Source organism: Rousettus aegyptiacus, unplaced genomic scaffold, assembly GCF_014176215.1.
Source record: "Rousettus aegyptiacus isolate mRouAeg1 unplaced genomic scaffold, mRouAeg1.p scaffold_m13_p_10, whole genome shotgun sequence".
In the NCBI taxonomy this organism is placed as follows: Eukaryota; Metazoa; Chordata; class Mammalia; order Chiroptera; family Pteropodidae; genus Rousettus; species Rousettus aegyptiacus.
This window is the reverse complement of record NW_023416285.1, coordinates 35083052-35106486: the sequence shown is the minus strand read 5'-3', so window position 1 is coordinate 35106486 and position 23435 is coordinate 35083052. Positions and strand designations below refer to the sequence as shown.

General features: G+C 35.4%; 1 protein-coding gene across 12 annotated transcripts in view; it reads left to right on the top strand.

The window, feature by feature from the left end:
* BMPR1B (bone morphogenetic protein receptor type 1B) overlaps positions 1-22787 on the top strand; it is a 326532-nt gene extending 303745 nt beyond the window's left edge. For all 12 annotated transcript variants that reach the window (XM_036227685.1, XM_036227684.1, XM_016144341.2 and 9 more), the window contains 5 exons: positions 5822-6014; positions 6825-7122; positions 16615-16790; positions 20718-20848; positions 22316-22787. In XM_036227685.1, coding sequence (XP_036083578.1) covers positions 5822-6014; positions 6825-7122; positions 16615-16790; positions 20718-20848; positions 22316-22441 — 924 coding nt within the window. In that variant the 3' untranslated portion in view covers positions 22442-22787. The remainder of the gene's footprint in view (positions 1-5821; positions 6015-6824; positions 7123-16614; positions 16791-20717; positions 20849-22315) is intronic.
* The last annotated feature ends 648 nt before the right edge of the window (positions 22788-23435 follow it).

The window sequence follows — 23435 nt, the reverse complement described above, 5'->3', positions numbered from 1 at the left end:
GAGAAAAACATTTGGTTCCCTTATGGACCATGCAGAAAGATTGTTGGGACTCAGGATGGAAATAACAATTTTAATGAGAAATATTTTCCTTTAAAAACTCTTAAGGTTGATTTTCCTAATCTTTATTGTCTGGTTCTAACTTTGGAAAACTTGTTTACTGTATTCTTTTGGTGACCTTTTATTTAGTACTAAAAGTAACTTTTATAAAATCTCAACCCAAGGATTTATTTTATAACATTTTTGGATATATGAAAAGCCGTATATATATATGTAATGTATACAACTTGAAGAGTTTGGAGATGAGTCTGCATCTCTGAAAATATCACCGTAAACATTTCCATTGCCTCTAAAAGTTTATTCTGGCTCTACTTATTTATTTGTTTATTTCTTTGTTATTTTATGGTAACACAAAATAAGATTTACTCTCTTAGCAAATTTTAGAGTATAATACACTATTGATAACTGTAGGCATTACAGAGCTACAGGACTTATTCACCTTGTATAACTGAAACTCTGTAGTCTTCGATTAATTCCTCCCCAGGAGGTAATAGACCAGACAGAAAACCATTTGTGAAGTAGTCATAATGAGCAAACTGATGCTACTTAGACATATATTTTTCTTATGTAAAAGTTCTTATTATCAAATAAAGCTATTTGATAATAAGCTATTTGATTTTTTTATTCTTAGAATTTAATTAATATATAGCAAATACAATTTTTAAATTTAAAAGTCTTCTATTTTTTTAAGATTACAAATATTAAAATCCCTTTTAATATTAATGAATCATACTCATGCTCTCGGAATTGAAAACTACTTGTTTTCTCTATCTAACCCATCTTTCTCATTACTGTAGAGTTCTCTCTCTAAAATCTTTGACCTTACTATGTTACTTTCCTGGACCAAACATTGTCCTATCCAATAGCCTTTTTGGGTCTTCTTTTTTAGCTTGGTCTGCATGGCATGCCTCTTCTCCCACCTCTCTTCCACCTGCTTCCTGAGCTCTAGTGTCAGCCTTGAGTAATGGTTTCTCAAATACAGTAAGTCCTCATTTAACACTGTTGATTGGTTCTGTGACTTTAAGTGAAACGATTGATAACAAAACCAATTTTACTAAAGGCTAATTAATAAACAAGAATTAAGTTTTGATGGCATCTCAATGTTATAATGAAACAACATTGAATGAAGCATTATTCTATTCGAGGACCCGCTGTATATAACATGTGTTTTTAAAATCCATGTCTTTGCAAATATAGTATATTTATGGAGAGTTCCTCAGACTTATGGCTCATGATCTACCTCATGTTTTATCTCTGTGACAACTTACCTCAGACTGAGCCAGTCTGTTATCTTCTGTCATAACATTTTGCTTATTGTATCAATACAGCAGTTTAAAATACTCTTATAATTGATGTTAGTGTGTCTATGTCTTTAAGTGGCCTCTCATTCTTTAAGGATGGAGAATACATTTTATTTACTTTGTATCCCCCCGATTGATTAAAAGAGCTGTTTAATACTTTGTTTTAAAAGCTTTCAACTCCAATTTTTAATATCTATGAAAATACTATCTTATTTTTATACTGTGGGTACCAAAAAATGGAATTCAGCTTATATTAAAAAAAAAAAAAAATGGTTAAGAGAAGCCAGATTGTCAAGGATCTGATTCTGGCCAGACACTAGCTTTACAAATACAATCTCATTTAAGCTTCATGGTGACTCTGGTTGGTTGTTCTAGAATATATATCCCTGTATTACACATTAGGGACTTAGGCTCAGACAGGTCAACTAGCTAGTATGTGGAGAAGGCAGGATTCAAACCCAGATGATTTGCCTCTAGAATTTGTGCTCTTCATGTTCATGAGATGTGACCCAAATGTTAATTAAATAAGACAAGGGAAATGCATTAGATAGGGGCAAGATGAGATGGAGGATCCATAAAACCTAGTTTGGTGAAGAAAAAAATCCCAGTATTACAAATTTAAGATCTTATTGTAAGATAAAAACAAAATGTGCAATACATTATTATGCAAGTATCTTACCTTAATACTAATTTATTATTTATTTCAGTAACATAATATTTGTTAAATGTCTTTGTATGTAAGTCTTTTAAGGAAGGAATATCACAGAGTAGTTGCAAGTATTAAGTTAGTGTTGGTGTCTCCCTGCCATTTAATGTAGTGCCTCCCATATTATTTAATATGAGGTACATATTCAATAAATATTAACACATTATTATTTTTTATGTATACCTTATTTATATGACCTTGTAAGTGAAAAAAGGGTAAATTCTATTACTGAACATTAAGCCTGTTAAGTGAAGAACCTTCTATGAAAAATCTTTCCAATATGCACTATTAACTCAGCCTTATTAAGCAAAATATTTTCAGCTGTATATTTATGTGTAGGTGCGTGTGTGTGTGTGTGTGTGTTGCTAATTCAGGGATATATTAGAGAGTACAGAGCATTATTTACAGCTACAATTTTTTCGGTGTCTATAATGTACATGGAATTAAACATTAGACACTATAAGACATCACCAGATAAATGACATTTCTGAAATAATGGTAACTCCTTGTAAATCCATATATACTCCGTTGTACCCATTTTACATGAAACAATTCTCTTTTTGGAATCACAATTATAGCAATTATATCTTGTAGGCATTTGATTTATACAATCAAGCTTTCAAAATCCATATCTAAGAATGTAATATAGAATGAAAGTTTAGGTAAACACTGGAAACATTAGTAAATCAAAATTCAAATAAATAGCATAGTTTAAATTTTTTTCTAGATATTTTTTAGGTCCTCAGATGTTCTAATAAAATCTCAAAATGTATTTGTAATTTTTGAATATAATTTAGTGACACTTTTTATCTTTGAGATGTTTTTCTTATTCTTTCAAGCATTGCCAATTTCATTAGTACTTTCATTAAATTATGTTATGTTAGCATTAGAAAGGGATGCCAAACTGTTTATGATAGAAAATGTTCCAAAGATTTATATAAGCAATATTTTGTAACATCTGTAAATTAAATATAATATTTCTTTTATAAATGTGGGAAGTTTCCTCTCAAGTCAATAATTTCACTACTTGTAGATTTGGCTCTTAACTGCTTCTGTTCCTCGTTTGGGAATGGAAATATACTGGAAATATACTCTCGAGGAGCATGTTCGACTCTTGAAGGAGGAAAGCTGCTCAACACTCATACTTAGTTCTTAGTTCCTTCAGGCTAAGTGGCTTAATGGCATGTTAGCAATGCTTTTTATTTTTCAATCCTGCTTTTTGAAAAATTTTAAAAAAGACTTTATTTTTCCCAAAAATAGCTTTTAATCTGCTACATTAGTGCTGGTAATGGTTATGGCAATGGATAGCATTATCTCTTGAATCATTCATTGTGCAAAAACAGAACCAATCCTAGTTGGCAGACATCTGTGGTAGGCAAAATAATGCCTCCTCTCCAAATAATGTTCATGTCTTAATCTGTAGAATCTGTTATTTTACATGGCAAAGGGGAATTAAGGACGCTAGTTAGCTGACCTTGCGTGGACTCAGTGTAATCGCATGGTCCCTAAAAGCGCAAAAAGAAACACTAAGTTTATTTGATGCAAAGCATGTTTCTGCAGAGTTTATTTCAGTTTTCTGATCATATTTTATGAGTTCTGTGCTAGATTCTTTCTACATGTCTCCTAAAGTATGTAAATTGTCACTGATACTTGGCCCTTTCAGTTACGGAGTTCTTAAAATATTTTATTGTAAAGTCGGACAGAAAAATTTGAAAACCACACAATATCACTTATATGTGGTTATAAACCTAAAAGCAACAAACAAACAGGACAAACAGAGACTCATGGACATGGACAATAGACTAGTGGTTACCAGAGGGGAAAGGGAAGGTAGATGGGGTAAAAGGGGTTGATTATGTGGTGACTTTTTCATAATTATAGTAAAATTTAAAAAAATAGTAGCTATTTTTACAAAAATATTTTATTATAAGTGAAGCTGGGATAAAGATTATGTATAAAGAGACATTTAACCTCTCTGAAACTTAACTTTCATATTTTCTTTTTCTTTGTCTCTATGGCACTCTATAATTCTTCAGAGCTCTCTCATGGTTTAATTTAACTTTCTCTCCATTTCTAATCTGTTGTTTTACCTGTCCATTTTACATTTTTGATTCTGACAATTAACTGTTCCACTTCAGAGTATAATTTTCATTAATTTCTTGCTGCTTGCTTATTTTTCATTCCATCTTTTATTTCTTTACATATTTTATGTATCATTCCTTAGCATTCTATATCTGAAAATTCCAATATCTGTAATCTGAAGGGGTTAAATATATTTGGGTTTTTCTTGACTCTCACTTATAGTGGCTGTTTCCTCTTGTCTTAAGGAATTTTTTTCTGTGGGATCTTCTCTTTCTTCCCTTTCTTCTCTTCCTCCTTCCCCTTTCTCTCTCTCCCCACCTTAGGGATTTCCTTTATTCTCTTTGTCAACGTAAGAATGTCCAAACTTGTAGAGAATTGTTATGAAAATTTATCTGAGCTAAAGAGAGGATATAACTGGAAGGAAGATCTCAATAGACTGAGAAAAGTGCTTCTCAGAGTGCCAATTTACAGCTTCTTCCATGCATTTGGACTTAAGGAGGGAAAGTACATGAGGTTGAGAGAAACCAAGGCTGGATTGGATTATAGGAGAGTTACTAAGATGATATGCTTTTCTGCTGGTGGTTTAGCTTCTGAGGGGTCTGAAAAGAGACATTTCAAAGGTGTGTTAACCTAGATGCACAGAAACAATCCTTAAGGCAAAGATAAACCTTTTACTAAAAGAGTTATATGCCTGGGGTGTGACCTGCCCAGTTAGGAATTTATGATCAGATCACTCTGTGAGGTTACTTTCCTTAGAACTCCCTTTTTTGGTTCATACTTGTGAGAATAACAATGATTATAGTTTTTTATTTCTTTTTGATTTACCCACAATTAACAGATGTGGTGGCAAGAGTTCCTTCAGAGTACCTAGTTAGTATCTTACCATAGTGGTAGGATGAAAAGTATTCTGTAAATGATTCCTTTAAGAAAGGATTTTGCTGAATGCCACAGGTACTACCATTGTAGGACAAATTTAATACCATTCAATGGTCCCAACTTAATGCTGAAGCCCTAGGTTAGGTTTCTCTACTTTTAAGGAGTTGAAGTTCAGATTTTGGATCCCAGAGCTGGTTATTATTCTTAGCCTAGACAGCAACCTGGCTTTTGTATATGCTAATGTTTATTGTTCCCTGCTCTGATCTCAACTCTATTTTCCCTCTTTTACTTTCTCTTTTCTTCCCTCCTTTCCTCTTTCCCTCCCTCCCTCTCTATCCCTTACTTCTTTCCTCCCTACCTGGAGATTTGCTTTATTTATTTATGTACCCAACAATGCATTAGAATTTTGTTTTGTCGTATTTTATCCAAGTGTATAGAGGCATGAGTCCCTTCAGAGTATCTAGTATCACACTGTAGTGGTGGAAGTGAAAAGTATTCTTTTCTACCAATGACTGTGAACCCATTTAGATTTTTTTCTTTATAAAAATAATAAAATGAAATATTTAATAATTGGAAACAATATTTCAAACATTTGGAATCCACAATCAATTTCATATCTCAAGTCTTAAAAGAGGACAGCATAAATTCATAAATAAATTCAAAGAACTTCTCTATATAAAGAGAAACTACTGGCTAATTATATTTTATATGCAGTAATTGTTTCTTCTCTGGAGAAAAAAAGGTTAAACAAATCTGTAGTGCTGCGAATATACTAACAGTGTGTTTTGGGATTTAACAGGTCCAAAGGACTATAGCTAAGCAGATTCAGATGGTGAAACAGATTGGAAAAGGTCGCTATGGGGAAGTTTGGATGGGAAAGTGGCGTGGCGAAAAGGTAGCTGTGAAAGTGTTCTTCACCACAGAGGAAGCCAGCTGGTTCCGAGAAACAGAAATATATCAGACAGTGTTGATGAGGCATGAAAACATTTTGGGTGAGTCTGTATAGCACTGTTCAGGGTTTCCTAGCTTTTCTCGATTTTTCTGTTAACATCTGCCTATTAACTCATCTGTCTAGACCTGTTATGAAATATATAGACATTTTCTTCTTGGCATGAGCCCAAGAATGTCATAAGCTTCTAATGGGAGACCTCACAGGAGGAATGACTAAGGTACTTCTATGAATGAATGTTGGGCTGGAAATGGAACACTCTGATATTTTTTTCTTGAGGGACAAGACATGCAAATGTAATTCTGGCATTTCTTAAGGTTTCTTAGAGATTTGAAGGAGCACATTTTTGTTTAATTGTTGTCAAAAGTTATAAGAATTTTATTTGCAGGATTTATTTATATCCAGAATTTATATGGATAATCAATTTCCTTTTTATTTTCTCCAGTTAGAAATGAGCTAGCTAGATCATTCAAGTATCAAGAGTGTAAGCTAATCTGAAGTGTATGCTTTAACTATAGTCCCTGTTTTGTAAACAGTGTCTTATGTGTAACTATAATACCATAAGTTATTTACTGTTAACTTAAAATTAATTTAAACATAAACAACTGACTAGAAAGAGATCATGTTTTCAATACAAACTCTTAACATTTTCTCTACTTCCACTGTTTTGATAGCTTCTGATTGATATTAGTAATTTCGTACTGACATAGACGTAATCAGAAAACTGAATGAAATGCTAAACAAAAGACACCCGTGGCAGAAAAATGAGAGTTGAGAATATGAATTATTCCTGATAATATTCAGAAAACACTTAGCTCCAAACCTTTTTTGTCTTTTTTTTTTTTTCTTTTAGGGTTCATTGCAGCAGATATCAAAGGGACAGGGTCCTGGACACAGTTGTACCTAATCACAGACTATCATGAAAATGGTTCCCTCTATGATTATCTGAAGTCCACCACCTTAGATACTAAATCAATGCTGAAGTTAGCCTATTCTTCTGTCAGTGGCTTATGTCATTTACACACTGAAATTTTTAGTACTCAAGGCAAACCGGCAATTGCCCATCGAGATCTGAAAAGTAAGAACATCCTGGTGAAGAAAAATGGAACTTGCTGTATAGCTGACCTGGGCCTGGCTGTTAAATTTATTAGGTTAGTATCAAGGTGAACAAGTACACTTTTTATGATTCTTTTCTGTGACTTTTTATAGATTACACATTTTGTAGTTCAGTGCTTCAAAGATATTTAGTAGAGGTAGGGTTTTATTTATTTTGACCTTTCTTGGGAGTGGAAAAAGAAGAAATATTTTATTTGCAACACAGTGTTTTAGTCAGTCCTGTGGTTTCTGTGCTTATCAGTGTCCTGGCTTCAAGATAGTGTTGGGTCATTGCGTTCCTAGCTGTCATGAAGCTATTTAGAAAAGAGATAGCTAATATTTGGGATTATATGGTAGACTTCTAAATAACATACGTAAGTAGGAAAAGAATTTAGGAAAGATCTACAGATTATGTAGTGATAAAGGCAATGTTTTTATATGATAGAAGAAAAAGAACTTGCCTAGGTGTACTATGAGAAATGTTAGAAACTAATAAACAAAACCCAGCCAGTGTGCAGCACTGTTATACTGTAACATAAACAGTGATTATAATACCTGGACACATAAATCAGTACATGTTATAAAGCAGTAGTTTTCGGACCCCTGGAGGCTCCCTGGAGTGACGTCAGTAGCTTCCACAGAATGGGGAGGAGGAACGCCCAATAGTTGGAATATTATTTTGCTTACCCTCACTCATTAGAGCAGCCTCTTTTATCTTACAGATGATTTAATTAGGAAAAAATGGTTACTCTGCTTTCAAAACCAACCAAACAAAATGAGTTTGTAAACCACTGGCATAGAGGAGAATCATCATATAACCTTTTAAAACACTCATCTTAGGCTTAGTTTTTGGACCCTCTTGTGGATTTTTTTTTTTTTTTTTTGAAAGATGACTCTGCAGGATATGGGAAAGAGCACAAGGGAAAAGCCATGGAAATGATGAAAAGTTTGGAAAATAAAACTCATGAGGAAGGACTAGTAGATTTGTATTTTCACACGGAAATGAAGAAAGAGGTGTGATTTAAAAACAGGCCCCCAATACAAGAAGGTCTTCACCATTTAGAGGATGACAAATCAAAGTTCTTGATCTTTAAAAACAAAGCAGGAGGAAATGATTTGGACTATAGATTTGTTTGAAATGTGAACCTCCTCCCCATAAAGATTATTAAATCCTTAATCTCTCCTGAATTCTTTTTTTTAACTTATCACACAACCATTTTCAAGTCTTTTTTACCAAATAATTTTTCCCATTTTGTTTCTCAAGTTACCACCCTCCCTCCTTTCCTTCTCATTTAATTTCTCAAGAGTTCTAAAGAGTAATCTGCTTTCACAATCTAGTAGTTCATAATAACGTATAATTTGGTTTCTGCTCCTTTTTTTTCTGAATCTCCTTTATTGATCTTTTGTAACCACAAGGCTTTCTAATTGTCATTCCACCCTCCACAATACCTAAGCTTTCCTTCCTTCTGTTTTCATGATGTACCTTTTTATTCCAAGTTCACCTTCTTTCTCTCTAGAGGGCCTGCCTCTGTCTACTTAAATATTTTCCTACTGCTGGATTTCCTGCTTTTCTTTCCTAGTTCCATTTTGATTGATCCATTGTAAAGTGTGAGGTACTTGACATTTCCTTTGTTTCCTAAGTTTTTGGTTTACTCAACTGAATGAATTATGTCCCCATGGTATTCCCACTTGAACTGGGCCAGTTTGAGTTCTCTCTACCATTTTTCTAGATTCTAGAGTAAAACTTTTTGTAGTTACTTCCTCTTCATCTTTCCTATTTCTATTTTTTTTTCTATATGATGCTGCTAGATTTATTTTCTTGAAGCATAGTTTTAGACATCAGAATAATTTCATGGTTTCTTATGTCTTTGGGTTAAAATGTAGTTTATATTCTGAACACTATACTTTGTCACACCTTCAAGTATTTTTACCATGCTTTTATCTTGACTTGAATATCCAACATTCCCTTTTCTATTCACAGTTTCTTCCTCTGGGTCACCTACTATTCCCTTACAAGTCTGACTTTAAGTTAGTCTTCTTTAAAAAAAAAAAAGTTAGTTTTCTTTTATCCTCCTGTGAGACCCTGTGCATACTATCATGACATTTTTTTCACACTATTCTACAATAATCATTGACTATTTATTCATCCTTTGCATTGGAGACTAAGCTTCATGAAGGCAGACACCATGTTTTTCTCGTTTGCATCCCTAGTTCCTTTCCTTGATGCCCATTATTGAGGTGTTGCTTTAAAATCTTGTATAATGGATAAATGAGTGATTCCTTATGGACTGTGGGATGAAGAAAAAAAGGACATTTCTTAGCTGCAGAAATTCTACACATTCTGAGTTAAATCCACCTTTCTAGCTTTATATCCCGCAAATTCTCCAACTTGTATGCTTTCTTTTGCAAAACTGAAGTACTTGTGTTTTTTTCCATATATATTCCATGTTTGCTACTGCCTTGCATTTGACTGTACAGTTTCTAGCTCGGAAAGCCCTTGCTTCTCCATGTACCTTAATTTAATCTCAGAGTTACCTTTAAGTCACTTTACTCATACCCCAGCTAGGAATAATGACATCATCTTTTTACTTCGCAGTAATTCCCTGGTCCTTGTCTGCTGATATTATAATTATTTTAGTAATACATCATCCTTTTCACTAGTCTTTGGGCATCTTGAGAGCATGCCAAATTAATTAATATGTTTCCCATTTGACATGACCTAGTGAGTTACCCATTATAGGTATTTTAACATTGTTTTGAATCAATAAATGTTGGCTATATAAAAGTAATTGAGAACTCATCTTTATAGACCTCAAAACGAACAAGGAAAGTGGGTGTCTATAATATTTCTGAAACTTTGTTCTGATTAATGTAAGGGGAATGAACGGAATGACCTTTTAAATTCCATGAAAACTTCGATTCTAGGAAATAGAGGGGAATAGTTTAAGGGATAATTCTGAGATTTATTTGGCATTTTTAGACTAGTTCATCAAAAGAGGAAAGATTGAGGATGCTGGCTTAGATGTGCAACTGTGGTGGCTGTGGGATGCACAAATCTCGTATGGCTAAAGAGAAGCTGTGAAACCACTTCCGTTATCGGCCTCAGTTTCCTCTTCCATTAAATGGTGGTTGCATGTGATAATTGCATATGTCCTTTTTACATCTTTATTTGCTATGTTTCAAAGGAACTATGCTCTTCTGTCTTTGAGCCCACTTTTAAACCTTGCTTTATATGTTTCTTTGGCTTCTACTCTTTTCCTGACTTTCCTATTTTGGGGGTGTGTGTCTGTGCATATGCACACACACAGATATTTAGTTATCTGTGTAGGGTCACAGCTAACCCAGTCTTGAGTTCTCACCCTTCATATGTGAACTTCCAATGAAACTTAATCTTTACTCTGGTCTCTATGTGGTAAGTGTTCTCTCAGGCTTTTGAGTCATTTCTGGGAGGTTCCTAGGAAAGTTGAGAGCCACAGAATAGGCTGTACTTTAGAGATTTCCTGCTCATATAATTTGTTTTTTATCCTGTATTGATTTCTTCATACACTCACTTGAAAATGATGTAAGTGCTGATACATTTCCTGCTCTAATCCAGGTGATGCCGTGGCAGACATTACCTTGCCTCCAGATCTCTCTTGTGGGGAAAAAACAATGACACGTGAAATCCCTTAAAGGAACTTAACAAAGCTTTTCATGTTTTACTCTGGAGGATCAAGCAACTTCTCTGGTACTTCAGTGTCAGAATAATATATTTTCTCAGGGGGAAGATAAATCCTGGATTAGGGCCTCTGAGGTGTTACATTTTAAATAGAAATCCTATAGCGAAGACTGGGCTGTAACACAGAACTCCCAATTGGTGATTATCAAGTGCAAAGGAGACAGAGTGGCCTAGCCCAGAGGGCACTAAATTTCCTTAGTCTTACTGATGTCACTATTTTTAGCACTGTGTCTGGGTTGAATACTTAGTGGTTTTTGAAAAAAGTGACATGGCTAAATGACTTGCCAAAGGCACAGAACTAAGCTAATTAGAGGCTGAGTCAGCTCTCCCAGTCAAGATTTCTGCAGCCCTATCCACCTTCTGTTGAGTTTTCAGTTCTGAAGTTCTGTTTCTAAGAAACCTTGAGATTTCTCAGGATTTAATTACAGAAGTAATGAATCCTGTTGAAAAGTACAGCAGAAAACTTTCCTCTTTGGTTAACATGTGACTAGGCAGAGGTCAATGCAGCACATCAGTTCCGTAGCTATTTATAAGATGTTCCAGTAAAAACAGAGGGGTGTGGACAGCCTCTTCTCAAAGCTCGTGAGAATTGTTCATGCTTTGGGAGGTCATTTTCATCTAAGAGGTGACTTAATAGTCTCCGTGATATGTCGTGTGTGGTTGATTTTTCAAGCACCGGGTGTAAACCACAAGCAAGCCAACGTCCTCCCTCTCATGTCTTCCGCTCCCCGCACTTCTTTTCACTGTTCTCTAAAGTTTAGGTCTTAGTTTTAAAAAGCTTTTAGCTTATTAAAGGTGTACAGTGTTTGCTTCTTTTCTTTCTCTATTACCTCTTTATCGCCTTTCTCCTTCTCTCTTCTTTCCTCTCTGTTTTGGGCATCAGCAACATCCAGCAGAAGACCCACACGTGTGCCCAAAGGCTCAACGAGGTAGAGCCACAACCTGGCTGTCACTGCCCCAGCTTTCATGAAAGTCTTCCTTTCCATTGACAGCCTAGTGGGAATGTGCACTGTGCTGAACCCAGCTGTGGCTTTTTCCTTTACATAGCACTTCTTGTAAGAATTCTGACTTTGGGTATATAATTAGGAAGCTTAATTATCATGGCAAATATTTGATACAAAACAAGATTGAGATGGGTTCTATATTTTTTAAATCCCCTTATTCCCTGCCATCAATATAAAAATCTTCATCCAGTGCATGATACCGAGGGTAGAAGGCGTGCCCTGCTCTGCTTAGTCCTGCCTGTGCGGTGCTCAGGTTCTTTCTCCAGCCTGTTCAGGATCCTAGCTGGAGGCTCCACTTTCAGCCTCTCTGCATCAATGGGACTAATGTGATTTCCTCCCCTAGTTACTTTGAACCCTGTGGTGCACACACACTACTCGGCATCAAGGGGACACTGCAGGCAGCCCACCCGGTACAGGCAGTAAGGTGGTACACTGTCTGTAGACATGAAACTCCATCACAATGATCACCATGTGCCAAAATTTCAAACAATGTTAGTGGTACTATGCATCTCCCAGCAGGGTGCATTGCTGTCACTGTTCCTTTCCTAGTAAGCCCCTCCCTGGCAACTGTGGAAGAGGAGAAAAACATCTTAGTTTTGTATTTTTTCCTCCCCTCAGTCTCTCTTTGTCTCACAGTATCAGTGCCTTTGTTTCTTTCTTCCTGCCTGAAGCAGTGACCTTGAGAACTCTCTCACCTATGAGTCCTAGGTGAGAAGTGCCACTCAAAGTGTGCACGCACTTGGGAAGCCTTTTGGTCATCAGTGTAGACCTCTTAGTCCACTGTGCTGGCATTTTCTATATCATACCGCTGTCTTTCCGGGGACTTTGGCCAGAAATATGAACTTCATGTTCATGCCTCTTTATGCAGCCCCAGCCGAGGGCACCTTGCATTTTAAAATTCAAATCAAGTTAGACTTTGTCATCCTCATTCCTACCGAATACAGTAGGGAGCTCAGTGTCATTCACAGCGAATATGGGAACCCCAAGGAGCTTCTTTTCCTCTTTTCCATCAGCCTTAAACCTTTGATATTTGTGGTGCCTTTTCCACTTGATGTAGCTGCTGGCTCTTCTTCCCCAAAAATTATCAGCTCAAGGTTGAAGACATTACTGGGATATAGGGTATTGCATAAAATTTAGGTAGAAAATTGATGCTACCAGAACATTTTTCCTGATTTTTTTCCTACAGAGGGTTGACATCTTGTCATGACCCTAGGTCAGAGGGGAGAACCTCTCTTCTCCCTTGCTGACTTATCCCTTACCCCCTACCTCCCAAGTTACTGTTCATTTCCTACTCAGTACATTATATATTTTTATTTTTTTATTTACAATATATTTAATTATAATATATTTTAAACATATAGAAAAGTGTAACATTTACAAACATTATCAATTTCCTTATTTTATCTGGTCTTTCTTTTTAAAAGAAGTATAATGTTGAAGATAGCCCTGGTGCATGCTCCTCCCTGTTTTATTCCCCTGTATCCCTTGCAGACATAAGCAGTATCTGGAAGTTGCTATTGTCTTTCCTGAATATGATTTTATAATTCGACTACATATGTACGTAGCCACTGCAGTGACTATGTTTTGGGTTTGAAGTTCTTTTTTTCCCGACTCTGCCTCTTATGCATATCCATTTTTCCCTGCCAACTTTATTTCTCATCCTATCCCACCCCTCCATGGAAAAGAAAGCCAGGGAAAGCCGAAGGGATCCTGACCTTTTCTACTTCCTTCTTTCTCCTTGGCCCTTTTCTTCAGTTACTTCATCCCCTATTGTTACATCTCTATACCATCCGACTCTACTTCCATCTCTTCTTTTATTTTTGGTGCCCCAGTGTTCAGTCACTTTAATTTCTGTTTGTAGCCTTGAAGATTAACAACTGTTTTTCTCTGCTCTTATTTAGGACAGGTAAGATGATATTTCTGAAAACCTGAGAGAGAAATGTGGTTTCATTACTTTCAAATATAGACACATTCCTGAGGGAAGAAGGGGCAGAGGTCTATGTCTTAGAGGATCTGATAATTTATGGTATCAGATATGAATTACTTATATAATTGGCGTGCTTATTGTTTAAATGTAGTGCTAAAGGCATTTGTTATTAGGTTAATAGTAATCTTTTACAAAATTAATTTGCTTAACAAAATTCTGTTTATTCTCCTAAATATCGATAATGTCTCATTTTATGAGCTATACAAATAGAGATTTTTACATTTCTCTTTAAATTATCCAAAGTGGAGCTTCCTGTAAATAGGCATTTTTTTCTTCTTTCATTTAAAGTATCTAACTTACTACCATGTGCAAGGCAAACTGTAAATAGAGATAGATCAGGCCCCATACTCTTTAGGGACATACCCAATGATTATGAGGGATGCTCAGGGCTGAAAAAAGCTTACAATCTGAGGTTCAAAGACAGATATGTACTCAGATACTACCAGATGAGGACATTTATTCAGGTACAGTGAGGGAAAACTCCTAGGGTGGGAAGAGCAAGGTGGAGGAGGGGCAGTAGTGCTGAGTATTCGTGACTTATGTTAAGGGGCTCTTTTTTTTGGATTTGATGCACCAAAAACAACAACAACAGCAGCAGCAACAACAACAAAAACTTGACTGTATTTTATTCAGTGTTTGAGGGAATGAGAGTTTAGGGATAAACTACATATAGTCCGGCCTTTACAAATCGTAAATCGATTCTATCATTAGGTAACAATTACCTTTCAGTTTTCCCATAGATGTTTCGATGTCACACATTCCATTAGCTGTTCCTGACCCTCAAAATCAAGATGACACATTAAGGAGCTAAGAGTAATAATGAAATAAGGAAATGTCTAAAATCTTTATCAGCTGTGGTCAGAGTATATCTCTTATCTAAAAGCACTCCTGTCAGGACCATGCTGAGCCTGTTCTTGGTTTCATTTCCCAGTATATATTCTGAAATATCATTTAGGCCCTTTACCAGCTTCTTGCCATCTGCAAACCTCCTACTTGGGGCCACCACTGTCTTCCTTTAATGATTCAAAATTATAAATTATAACACACATGTAACACATTAATGAAATACCTACTGTGTGCACAGGAGAGGTCTACAGGTGGTAGCAGAGGAGGAGAAAACTTTATCGTTGAAGGTGGAGTGTTTGCAAAATCTGATATTTTTCTAATTTCTAATTAAGCTCCTTTTCAACTCACTTTCCTTCGTTACCATTTACGATTTTGGTACATAAATGACATTTTCTTGTTAAACCATGTGGGTAAATATTAAGAATTCATGTTTTAATTTCTTTTCCTAGTCAGGAAAGAGTCCAGAACACTTAGATTTACATTTACTGATAGTAAGGAATACCAGCTGTAGAGCCTTTTTTTTTCTTTTTTTCATTTTAAAAAATTTACATGTCTACTTTTATTTTAGGAAAAGGGGCTCCTTTGGAGTCATAGCTCCTAGGAGATCATAAGGGGCCTAATGAGCACACTGGTGACAAGTCTGCTGCAATTAGATTAAAGATTTTAGCCAGAAGTGAGTTTAAAAGGTTCTTAAAAAGAAGCTTTGCATTTATAAGTTTTAGTCAATGTAAACAGTTTTAAATACGCAGAGGGACATCGGCCACCCTTCAAGTTTTCCCAAGTGATACTACATATTTTACGATTTAGAAGATAGAGATTGAGGCAGTAAGTTCAAATCCAGAGAGTGTTTTTCAAAAACAATTAGTATTTTAGTAAATTTAGTATTGTCTGTAACTCAGAATGATAAAGATGATAGTTGAAACACCTCTTTTCAATATTGAGGAGAAAAAACATGTACACACTTGAGAGTCAATGAGTGTGACGAAAAAAAAAATACTTTCTTGGGGATTAGGAGATAGGAAAGTTTATCCAAGATTTTCCACAAACTTCAGTTTAATAACGGAGTTTTTGTACCTTTTCCGTTTTATGGTTTCATCGTCTGTCAAAGCTGAAATTTATTGCTCTTCTTAGTTTCACTAGTTTCTATGCAGGTGCTCCTTGTTTAACCTCTATTATGTGCTTAGTTCTGTGCTGGCCCTGATTTTACACCTCTCATCTTATTTAATCATCAACCTATCAAGCAATAGTAGTTCAACCACTTTGAAACATGGTCTCAAAACTTCATCGCCAGCTCACTGCACTGAAGCAGTGATTCTCAAGTGCCAGTCCGTAGATGGGTGACCATCCAGCATGAATTTCCTTCCAAGTCTAGGGGAATTAATAACAATAGAACATGTGAAATTTTCATAAAACCAAAGATATTAAATTATTTTTCCTCCTTTTATTAAAATATATCTTATTTGATTCATGAAATGATAGCGATAGTAGAAAGCTTTTTTTATAGGTCCCTGCTTATCAAAGTAAAACGTTTGCAAATCTTTGCTGGCCCTCTTCTCCCTGCTCATTTTTTATGTGTTTGTAGATCTAAAAGCCTCACAATACTTAGGTTAAAAAAATACTGTCTCAAACAGTCTAAATTGGTATGTGCACATGCCAGTTTTAAGAGCAAAGCAATTAAAATACGAAGAGAAGGAAGATATTTTTTAGACATTTAATAAATAGATATTTAGAAATTATATTGAGTTTGTACTTGATCTAGTGGTAATACAGTCTTATATGTTGCAGCTTTGTTCTGATTTAATGTCATCCTCATTGGGATTTTACCTATGAATATTTAATATAACTTTTGGAAAGACATGTTTTTCAAGGAAATGCTCTTCCTTGAAGGGGTATATCCTCCCTGACCTTTTACTAAAGCCTTGGTTCAGGACTCACCTTAATTTATCTGTTGGTCCTCTTTAATGCTGATAGTCTTCTGCTTAATTTTCCTTAGTGATACAAATGAAGTTGACATACCACCCAACACTCGAGTTGGCACCAAACGCTATATGCCTCCAGAAGTGTTGGACGAGAGCTTGAATAGAAATCACTTTCAGTCTTACATCATGGCCGACATGTACAGTTTTGGACTCATCCTTTGGGAGGTTGCTAGGAGATGTGTATCAGGAGGTAAGTAACAGTGATACTGTTGGAGCTATTACAGATTCTTTGTTTCTGACCGGAAGTCAAAGTTACCATTTTTTCCACACACACACACAAAAAAACATTTTATTTTTCTCTTTATTTCTGTTTATGCAGTCACAATTCTCCCAGGAAATGATATTTCACATTTTAGAATTATCTTTGACTGCCTCTTTCTACCACCTACTACTGCAAAATCTCTTGTAGACACATTGTCAACTTCCTTTGCCTTTTCGAAGATCAACACCTTCTACTATATGTGTTGTCTCATCTCTCTCAAGCTCTTCTTCCAGCAATTGCTCCATCAGGTCACCCTCCTTCCTTGCCCCTTCCAGTATCTTCTTACCAACCTTCTGAGCCCCATCCCCAACTCCAATGCCCCATTTCCTGTGTCTTTCTTTGTGCAGATGCAGTTAGAGATATAAGTGTGGGGTGAGATACCCATTTTTTAACTGCCCTACTTATTAACTTTCTATAAAACAGCCTCATAAAGCAGTTTGAAAATATCAGTTTACCTCAAAAGGAAATTAAAACATAAATATCATATTGGTTATGATGATTTTTTTACAAACATAAGGATTTCCTAGTAAAACTAACTGAATAAGAAGACATTCTTAAATATCCTGAGGTGTTATTGCTTGTAGTATTTTGCTTACTGCTACTTAACATGTCTTTGAGTAGGCTCCAGCATCTGCAGAGTGGAGTCTTAGACTCTTTAGTATCAAGTACTATGTTTATGGTTCTACTCATGGTTGTGCTTGTGAATAAACCCTGATGCTGCTGCTGTTCCTCAAGTTAAACTCGCCTTCATGAAAGCTCAAGCTTGCCGGAGATTCCAAAAGTGTAGCCTGTACTTTAACTAGTACTGGTATTTATTCTTTGACAAGTTACTAAACTTTTCTTTGTATCAATTTTCTCATCTTAAGAAGGAGGCAAATTATTATATCAACCTCAGACAGTTGTGAGTTTTCAATGATTGTAAAGAGAATTCAAACTTTCTAGTCTATAAATAGCACTCAGTACACGTTAGCAACTATTTAACATTTTCATTTTGGTTGGTAGAAACTTAACTTATTTAAACATAAGGAGAAACAGTTAATAACTAGGCATTCGCACTTTTGTAGAAAGATCATCCTCAGTGATGTTATGCCTTCTAATCGCTCTGGGAATTCTGAGCCTTTCATAAGCTTAATTTAAAGTAGAACACATTCTCTCTGAAGTGATAGAACTCTTTGTCCAAAAGGAAAGTTAATGTATGAAACTTTTCCTAACCAGATATTGAATAAATCTCCCATCATAATTATGAAGAATAAAAGAAGTAACCAAGATATAAATTAATATAATATATATTAACTAATTGCCTATGCCTTGATTTTATTTTTTTAAAGAGCCGAGGAGCTTATATTTTTACTAATATGTTTACACTTATTTGAGATAGGTTTATAGGAGTAGTAGAGTATAAGATTACTTTTCTAATTATGTTCTGCTGAACATCTAAAGCAAATAGGGCCACAAGACGCCTGTATTTGAAAGCCTGTGGGCTGGAATATAGGAGAAATGATTCTCAGCTTAAAAACAAGAGAAGTATTTCTTGATTTGCTAGGGATATCTTTGCCTCTGGAGATTTGAGAGGAAGGAATCTCTCAAATGGAAGGAAATTTTAATATAGATAATACATGTAATTATGCTCTGCAGTCTCAACAGGGGATAGAAAATGTGATGAGTTGGAATGGTCTGAAAAAACTTTTGAACCTTCTGGTCCTTTGTGATTACATATGCATTTGAGTTTACTTTTTAAATGGCATAATACAGATTCCAGATTTTGTCAGAGCAAATCCCTAGTGAATTTAATGATGCATTAGATAATCTGCTAGACTGGTGGCACTAAACTGTTCCCCTGTCTCTGCATGAGATTTTCATGTATTTGTCAGAGATGTGAGTTCCCAGCTCTACCACCTGCCAACTCTATGGCCTTGGGCTAGTAACTTAATCCCTCAAAACCAAGCTTTCTCATCTGTGCAGTGTGGATAATAATGCTGTCTCATAAAAGTGTTTGTAAAATTTAATGTTATATAAATGTTGAATTACTATGTTCTACACCTAAAATGAATAAAATATTGTATATCAACTATACTTTAATAAAAATAGAAAAGATAAATAGCGTACCTACCTCCAGGCTTGGTATATAATAGGCTCTCAACAAATGACTTTCTTTTTCAAGGAGGCAAAGCACACAAAATTCTATTCTTCAACTCTTTCCTTTATGAAGATGTTAGAAGTTTGGGGCTAATCTTTCTCATTCAGGTAGTTTGGGGTGAAGTAGATGCATCCAGATGAAGGTCTTTCAAACTTTGGAAGGAAAAGAGAGAAAGTTTTGAGTTTTCAGGAACAATTAAATGGCAACTAATGTGGACATTTTGATAATGTAATTGCATGATAATGAGAAAGGAATAAGGCCTGTAGTTCAAAGATAGACTTTGGTTAATTCATAATTTTATATTATTAGCTCTGTGCCTGTTGTAGTATATACACCTCCCCCAGCGTCGATGCATCAGTCCAGCCAGGCAATGACACCAGGGTTAGGCACTGAGAAAAGATGAGATGAGTAAGATGGACACGGTCCTTGCCCTCAAGATGTTTCAGAGCCATTGTCTTGAGAATTAGAAACGAAGTGAGCATCCCCTATGTGTTAGACCCTGTGCTTTTATTATCTCACATAGAGGCGAAACACAATGGAAGGAAATATTAATATAGATAATACATATAATAGTGCTCTAAAATCTCAGCAGGAGACAGAATATGTGGTGAGTTGGAATGGTCTGGGAAAATTTTTGAACCTTTTCATCCTTGATATATGCATTTGAGTTTACTTTTTTAAACGGCACAATATAGACTCCAGATTTTGTCAGAATAAATCCCCAGTGAATTTAATGATGCATTGGAAAATCTGCCAGCCTGGTGGTATCATATTGTTCAGGTAAAAAGCAGTGACACTTCTATAAAAGATGATTTAAGATGAGGGAGCAAAAGTGCATCAGAAAGATTGTTCACAGCAGTGTCCTCTGAGGGCAGCCTGCTTATAATTATTGTGAGGAGTTAATCAGATGGAGTGCGAATGAAGCTGTAAGTAGCCTGCTTTTTTAAAAAATAAGAGGAAAAAGGTAGAAATTAGATACTAGGAAAAATGAGATCGAATTCAGCATGACAAGTGTCATTTCCCTAAAAATGACATCAATTTGTATTTCCTAATCCTTCTTTTTAACAATATATATTTTTTCTAATAATAATATAGTCCATGTAGAAAGTTTGGATAAGTACAGAAAATTAAAAGAATAAAAATCAAACAGTTCTACGCCTAAAAAATCATGGTTAATATTTTTAGGTGTGTGTGATTTTCAAAATTTTAAATGTATAAAAACATATTCTTATGATTAAGCAGAAAAAAATGTAAATCTGACATTTTTTCAAGTAAAATACACTCCCAAATTTATTATGAAATTCATAATCTCAAACTGCAATAATAGAAACAATCACATATTATGCAGTATGAGTTTGGGATATGTCTGCCAAATTTGTGTTGAGATTTAATATAGTTTTTTTGTTTTTTGTTTTGTTTTTTTAATTTGGCATACAGGAGCCTTCATAAACTAGGAAATAAATTTGAGATCTTGTTTTACTTAGTTTTTGGAAATGAGAAAAAAAGACTTGAAGACCTATAATAATATGTTTCAATAGGCTTTCTAGTCATTTAAAAAATCAGATTAAGGGTCATTTGGGCACCTTTTTTTCAATATTTATTTTGCTATTTTTCAGCCTGAACTTGTCTTTAGTACTGATAGAACTTTTTTGAGAACAATTTGTATGTTAGACTTTTATTTTCACTTCACAGAAAAAATAATAAAACCGTATTTTCAGGTATAGTGGAAGAATACCAGCTTCCCTATCATGATCTAGTGCCCAGTGATCCATCTTACGAGGACATGAGAGAGATTGTGTGCATCAAGAAGCTACGTCCCTCGTTCCCAAACCGATGGAGTAGTGATGAGGTAAGACTTGAGGTAACTTCACGGTATCACCAACCTCTAAATAGACTTCTCTTTTTTGCCAAAACTCCAGATATTCTTTTTTATTCTGATGGTGATGGGAATGGTGCCTCATGGCAATAATTTACATGGAGCTAGGGTAAATTATCTGTTCCTTTTTTTTCTAATTTGATGTTGCCACTTAAAAAATATATTGAGTGGGTTAACATTTAGCCTGAATAGTGGATAATATTATTTAATTTATTGGTAATGTCCTGACATTTGCATAAATACTATTATTTCTCTCTGTATGTGTTTTAAAGCATTGTGAGTTTTCTCCATGACAAAACCACATGCAATGTTCTCTCATGTTGATGAGAGAAAAGATAGCCTTCTGAAGAATCCCGTTTTCTGTATACAGAAGTGATACAAGTTGATCTAGTTGAGATGCCTGATTGTGCTGCACATCTTTGTTAATAAGGATGATGGGATGCTATTTGAATAAATCCACATGCAGCGAGACTCTCAAGATGTAGTGGTGGAACCTAAGGTCTGCAAAGGAGCTGTTCAGAGGGAGAAAATGAGTGGAGTCGGCCTGGCCTTTCCTGATTCATATCCTACTCTACATTCTGTGCATCCATCCTCTAAGCGTGTAAACTCATCCATATCTTGGAGAGTTCTGGCAGGCTAGAACATTCAGAGATGAGTTTGAAGCATCCCCAGAGGGGAAGGAAGGAAGACTCATTAAACTTGTACCAAAACCATTGCAAACAAATGGACAGAGCACTGTTTATAAATATATGTTAGTGTTAAATGCACTTAAAAATAATACATGTTTTCCAGTGAGCCATGAAGAAAACTTTTTCAGATGCTAGAGCTATATTATTTTGAGGGTGGTTATGAGCATTGGTATTACCCTGAATTCCTTCACTGAGGATTTCTAATGAAGTGAAATTGTGCTTTTCAAAATAAAGACTAATAATTGATGTACCACAGGAGAACACAGGATAAAGTTTTAGTGAGACTCTCACAGGTCATTAATCTTGTTAAATGTGACAGTGTGATGTTATTATTGTAGCAGACAGCTGTGATTTAGGAATAACCGATTTTTTTGAATAGTATAGAATTAGATAAAAGATTTAAGATTATCAAGTGTTATAAACAATCTGGGCATGTGGAGTGGAATACAGACTCTGGGTATTTTTGTATTTATTTAATACTAACTTCAAAGATATTCTTTTACAAAAAATCAGCAAAACCACTTGCTTGTTCCCATCAGAAGGAAGACAGGAAAATCTGTTTTAGTCATTTAAAATTTGCATGAAAAAAGAATTTTTACAAAATTTTATCTATAAGGTTTTAAAAGTATCTTTTAAAAATGTATCGAAACTTTGGAAACCCAAAACTAAGTCAGATATCAAGTATCAATCTTTCAGATAATAAGAACGTTTCTCTAGAGTTACTCCCAGTTTCCCTTTTCCCTTCCCACAGTGTCTAAGGCAGATGGGGAAACTCATGACGGAATGCTGGGCTCACAATCCTGCGTCCAGACTGACAGCCCTGCGTGTTAAGAAAACACTTGCCAAAATGTCAGAGTCCCAGGACATTAAACTCTGATTTGAGGAGAAAAAAATAAGCACCACTGGAAAAAGCCAGTAGATATTCTTCTGTTTGTGGGCAGAGCAAAAGATGTTCCAGAAGCATCCATAGTACAAGCCTTGAACATAGTCCTGCTTCTCAGTGGGTTCAGCCTGGCCTCTCAGGTAGCAGCCTGGACAGAGACAGAGAAGTTCCCAGAAACACGGATTCATCATGTCTGTTTGTAGGAGGAAGAAACCGCTCGGGTAACTTGTTCAAGATATGATGCATGTTGCTTTCTAAGAAAGCCCTGTATTTTAGGATTGCTTTTTTTTTTTTTTTTTCCCAAAAGATGCTTTAATTTTGCCAAAATAAAACAAATAATTTAGATGTTTTAAGGTTTATACTGTTATAGTTTAAATAATAACAATGAAAATTCTTCCTAGAAATTCTTCTGGAAGGCAAATTAAAATGTGTTTTTTCATTGGTAAAAATCTTGTTGCACTCTACAAACCAAAAGACAGTCTGTGAAATTGGAGAATACAGAATGGAACTCATCTGAAAAGCTCCCGCCCCCACCTCTCAGACCACTTTGGCCAGTCCTGCTCTGGGGGCTGCCACAGCAATGTGAATGCACCTGGGTACAAGTACCACCTGTCTGGGCCCACATTTTGGGATTCCTGCAGGTTAACCTTTTGCAGCTTCAGATGATGTGGAACAAATGAAGATTTTATGTGACTCTATCAGAAGTAAGTGTCAATGCTATTCTTCGGAACCACTTTGTGTTTCTGATTCTGTTAGGCATTTCTTTCATGATAAAATCCCTTCCGTCTCATTAAACATAAACAAATCTCTTTTTTATGTGCAGGGAATTGACCCATGCATACTTTTGATCCTTTAAATGAAAGGATCACTATTAAATAAAATTGTCATCAGTTGTGTCGAAGACAAGGCATTTTAAAATAGAGATACTTTGCTCTTGCATTGTAAGACCATGTCAGTAAGGTAGAGGGTAGGGATGCAAATGACTTGT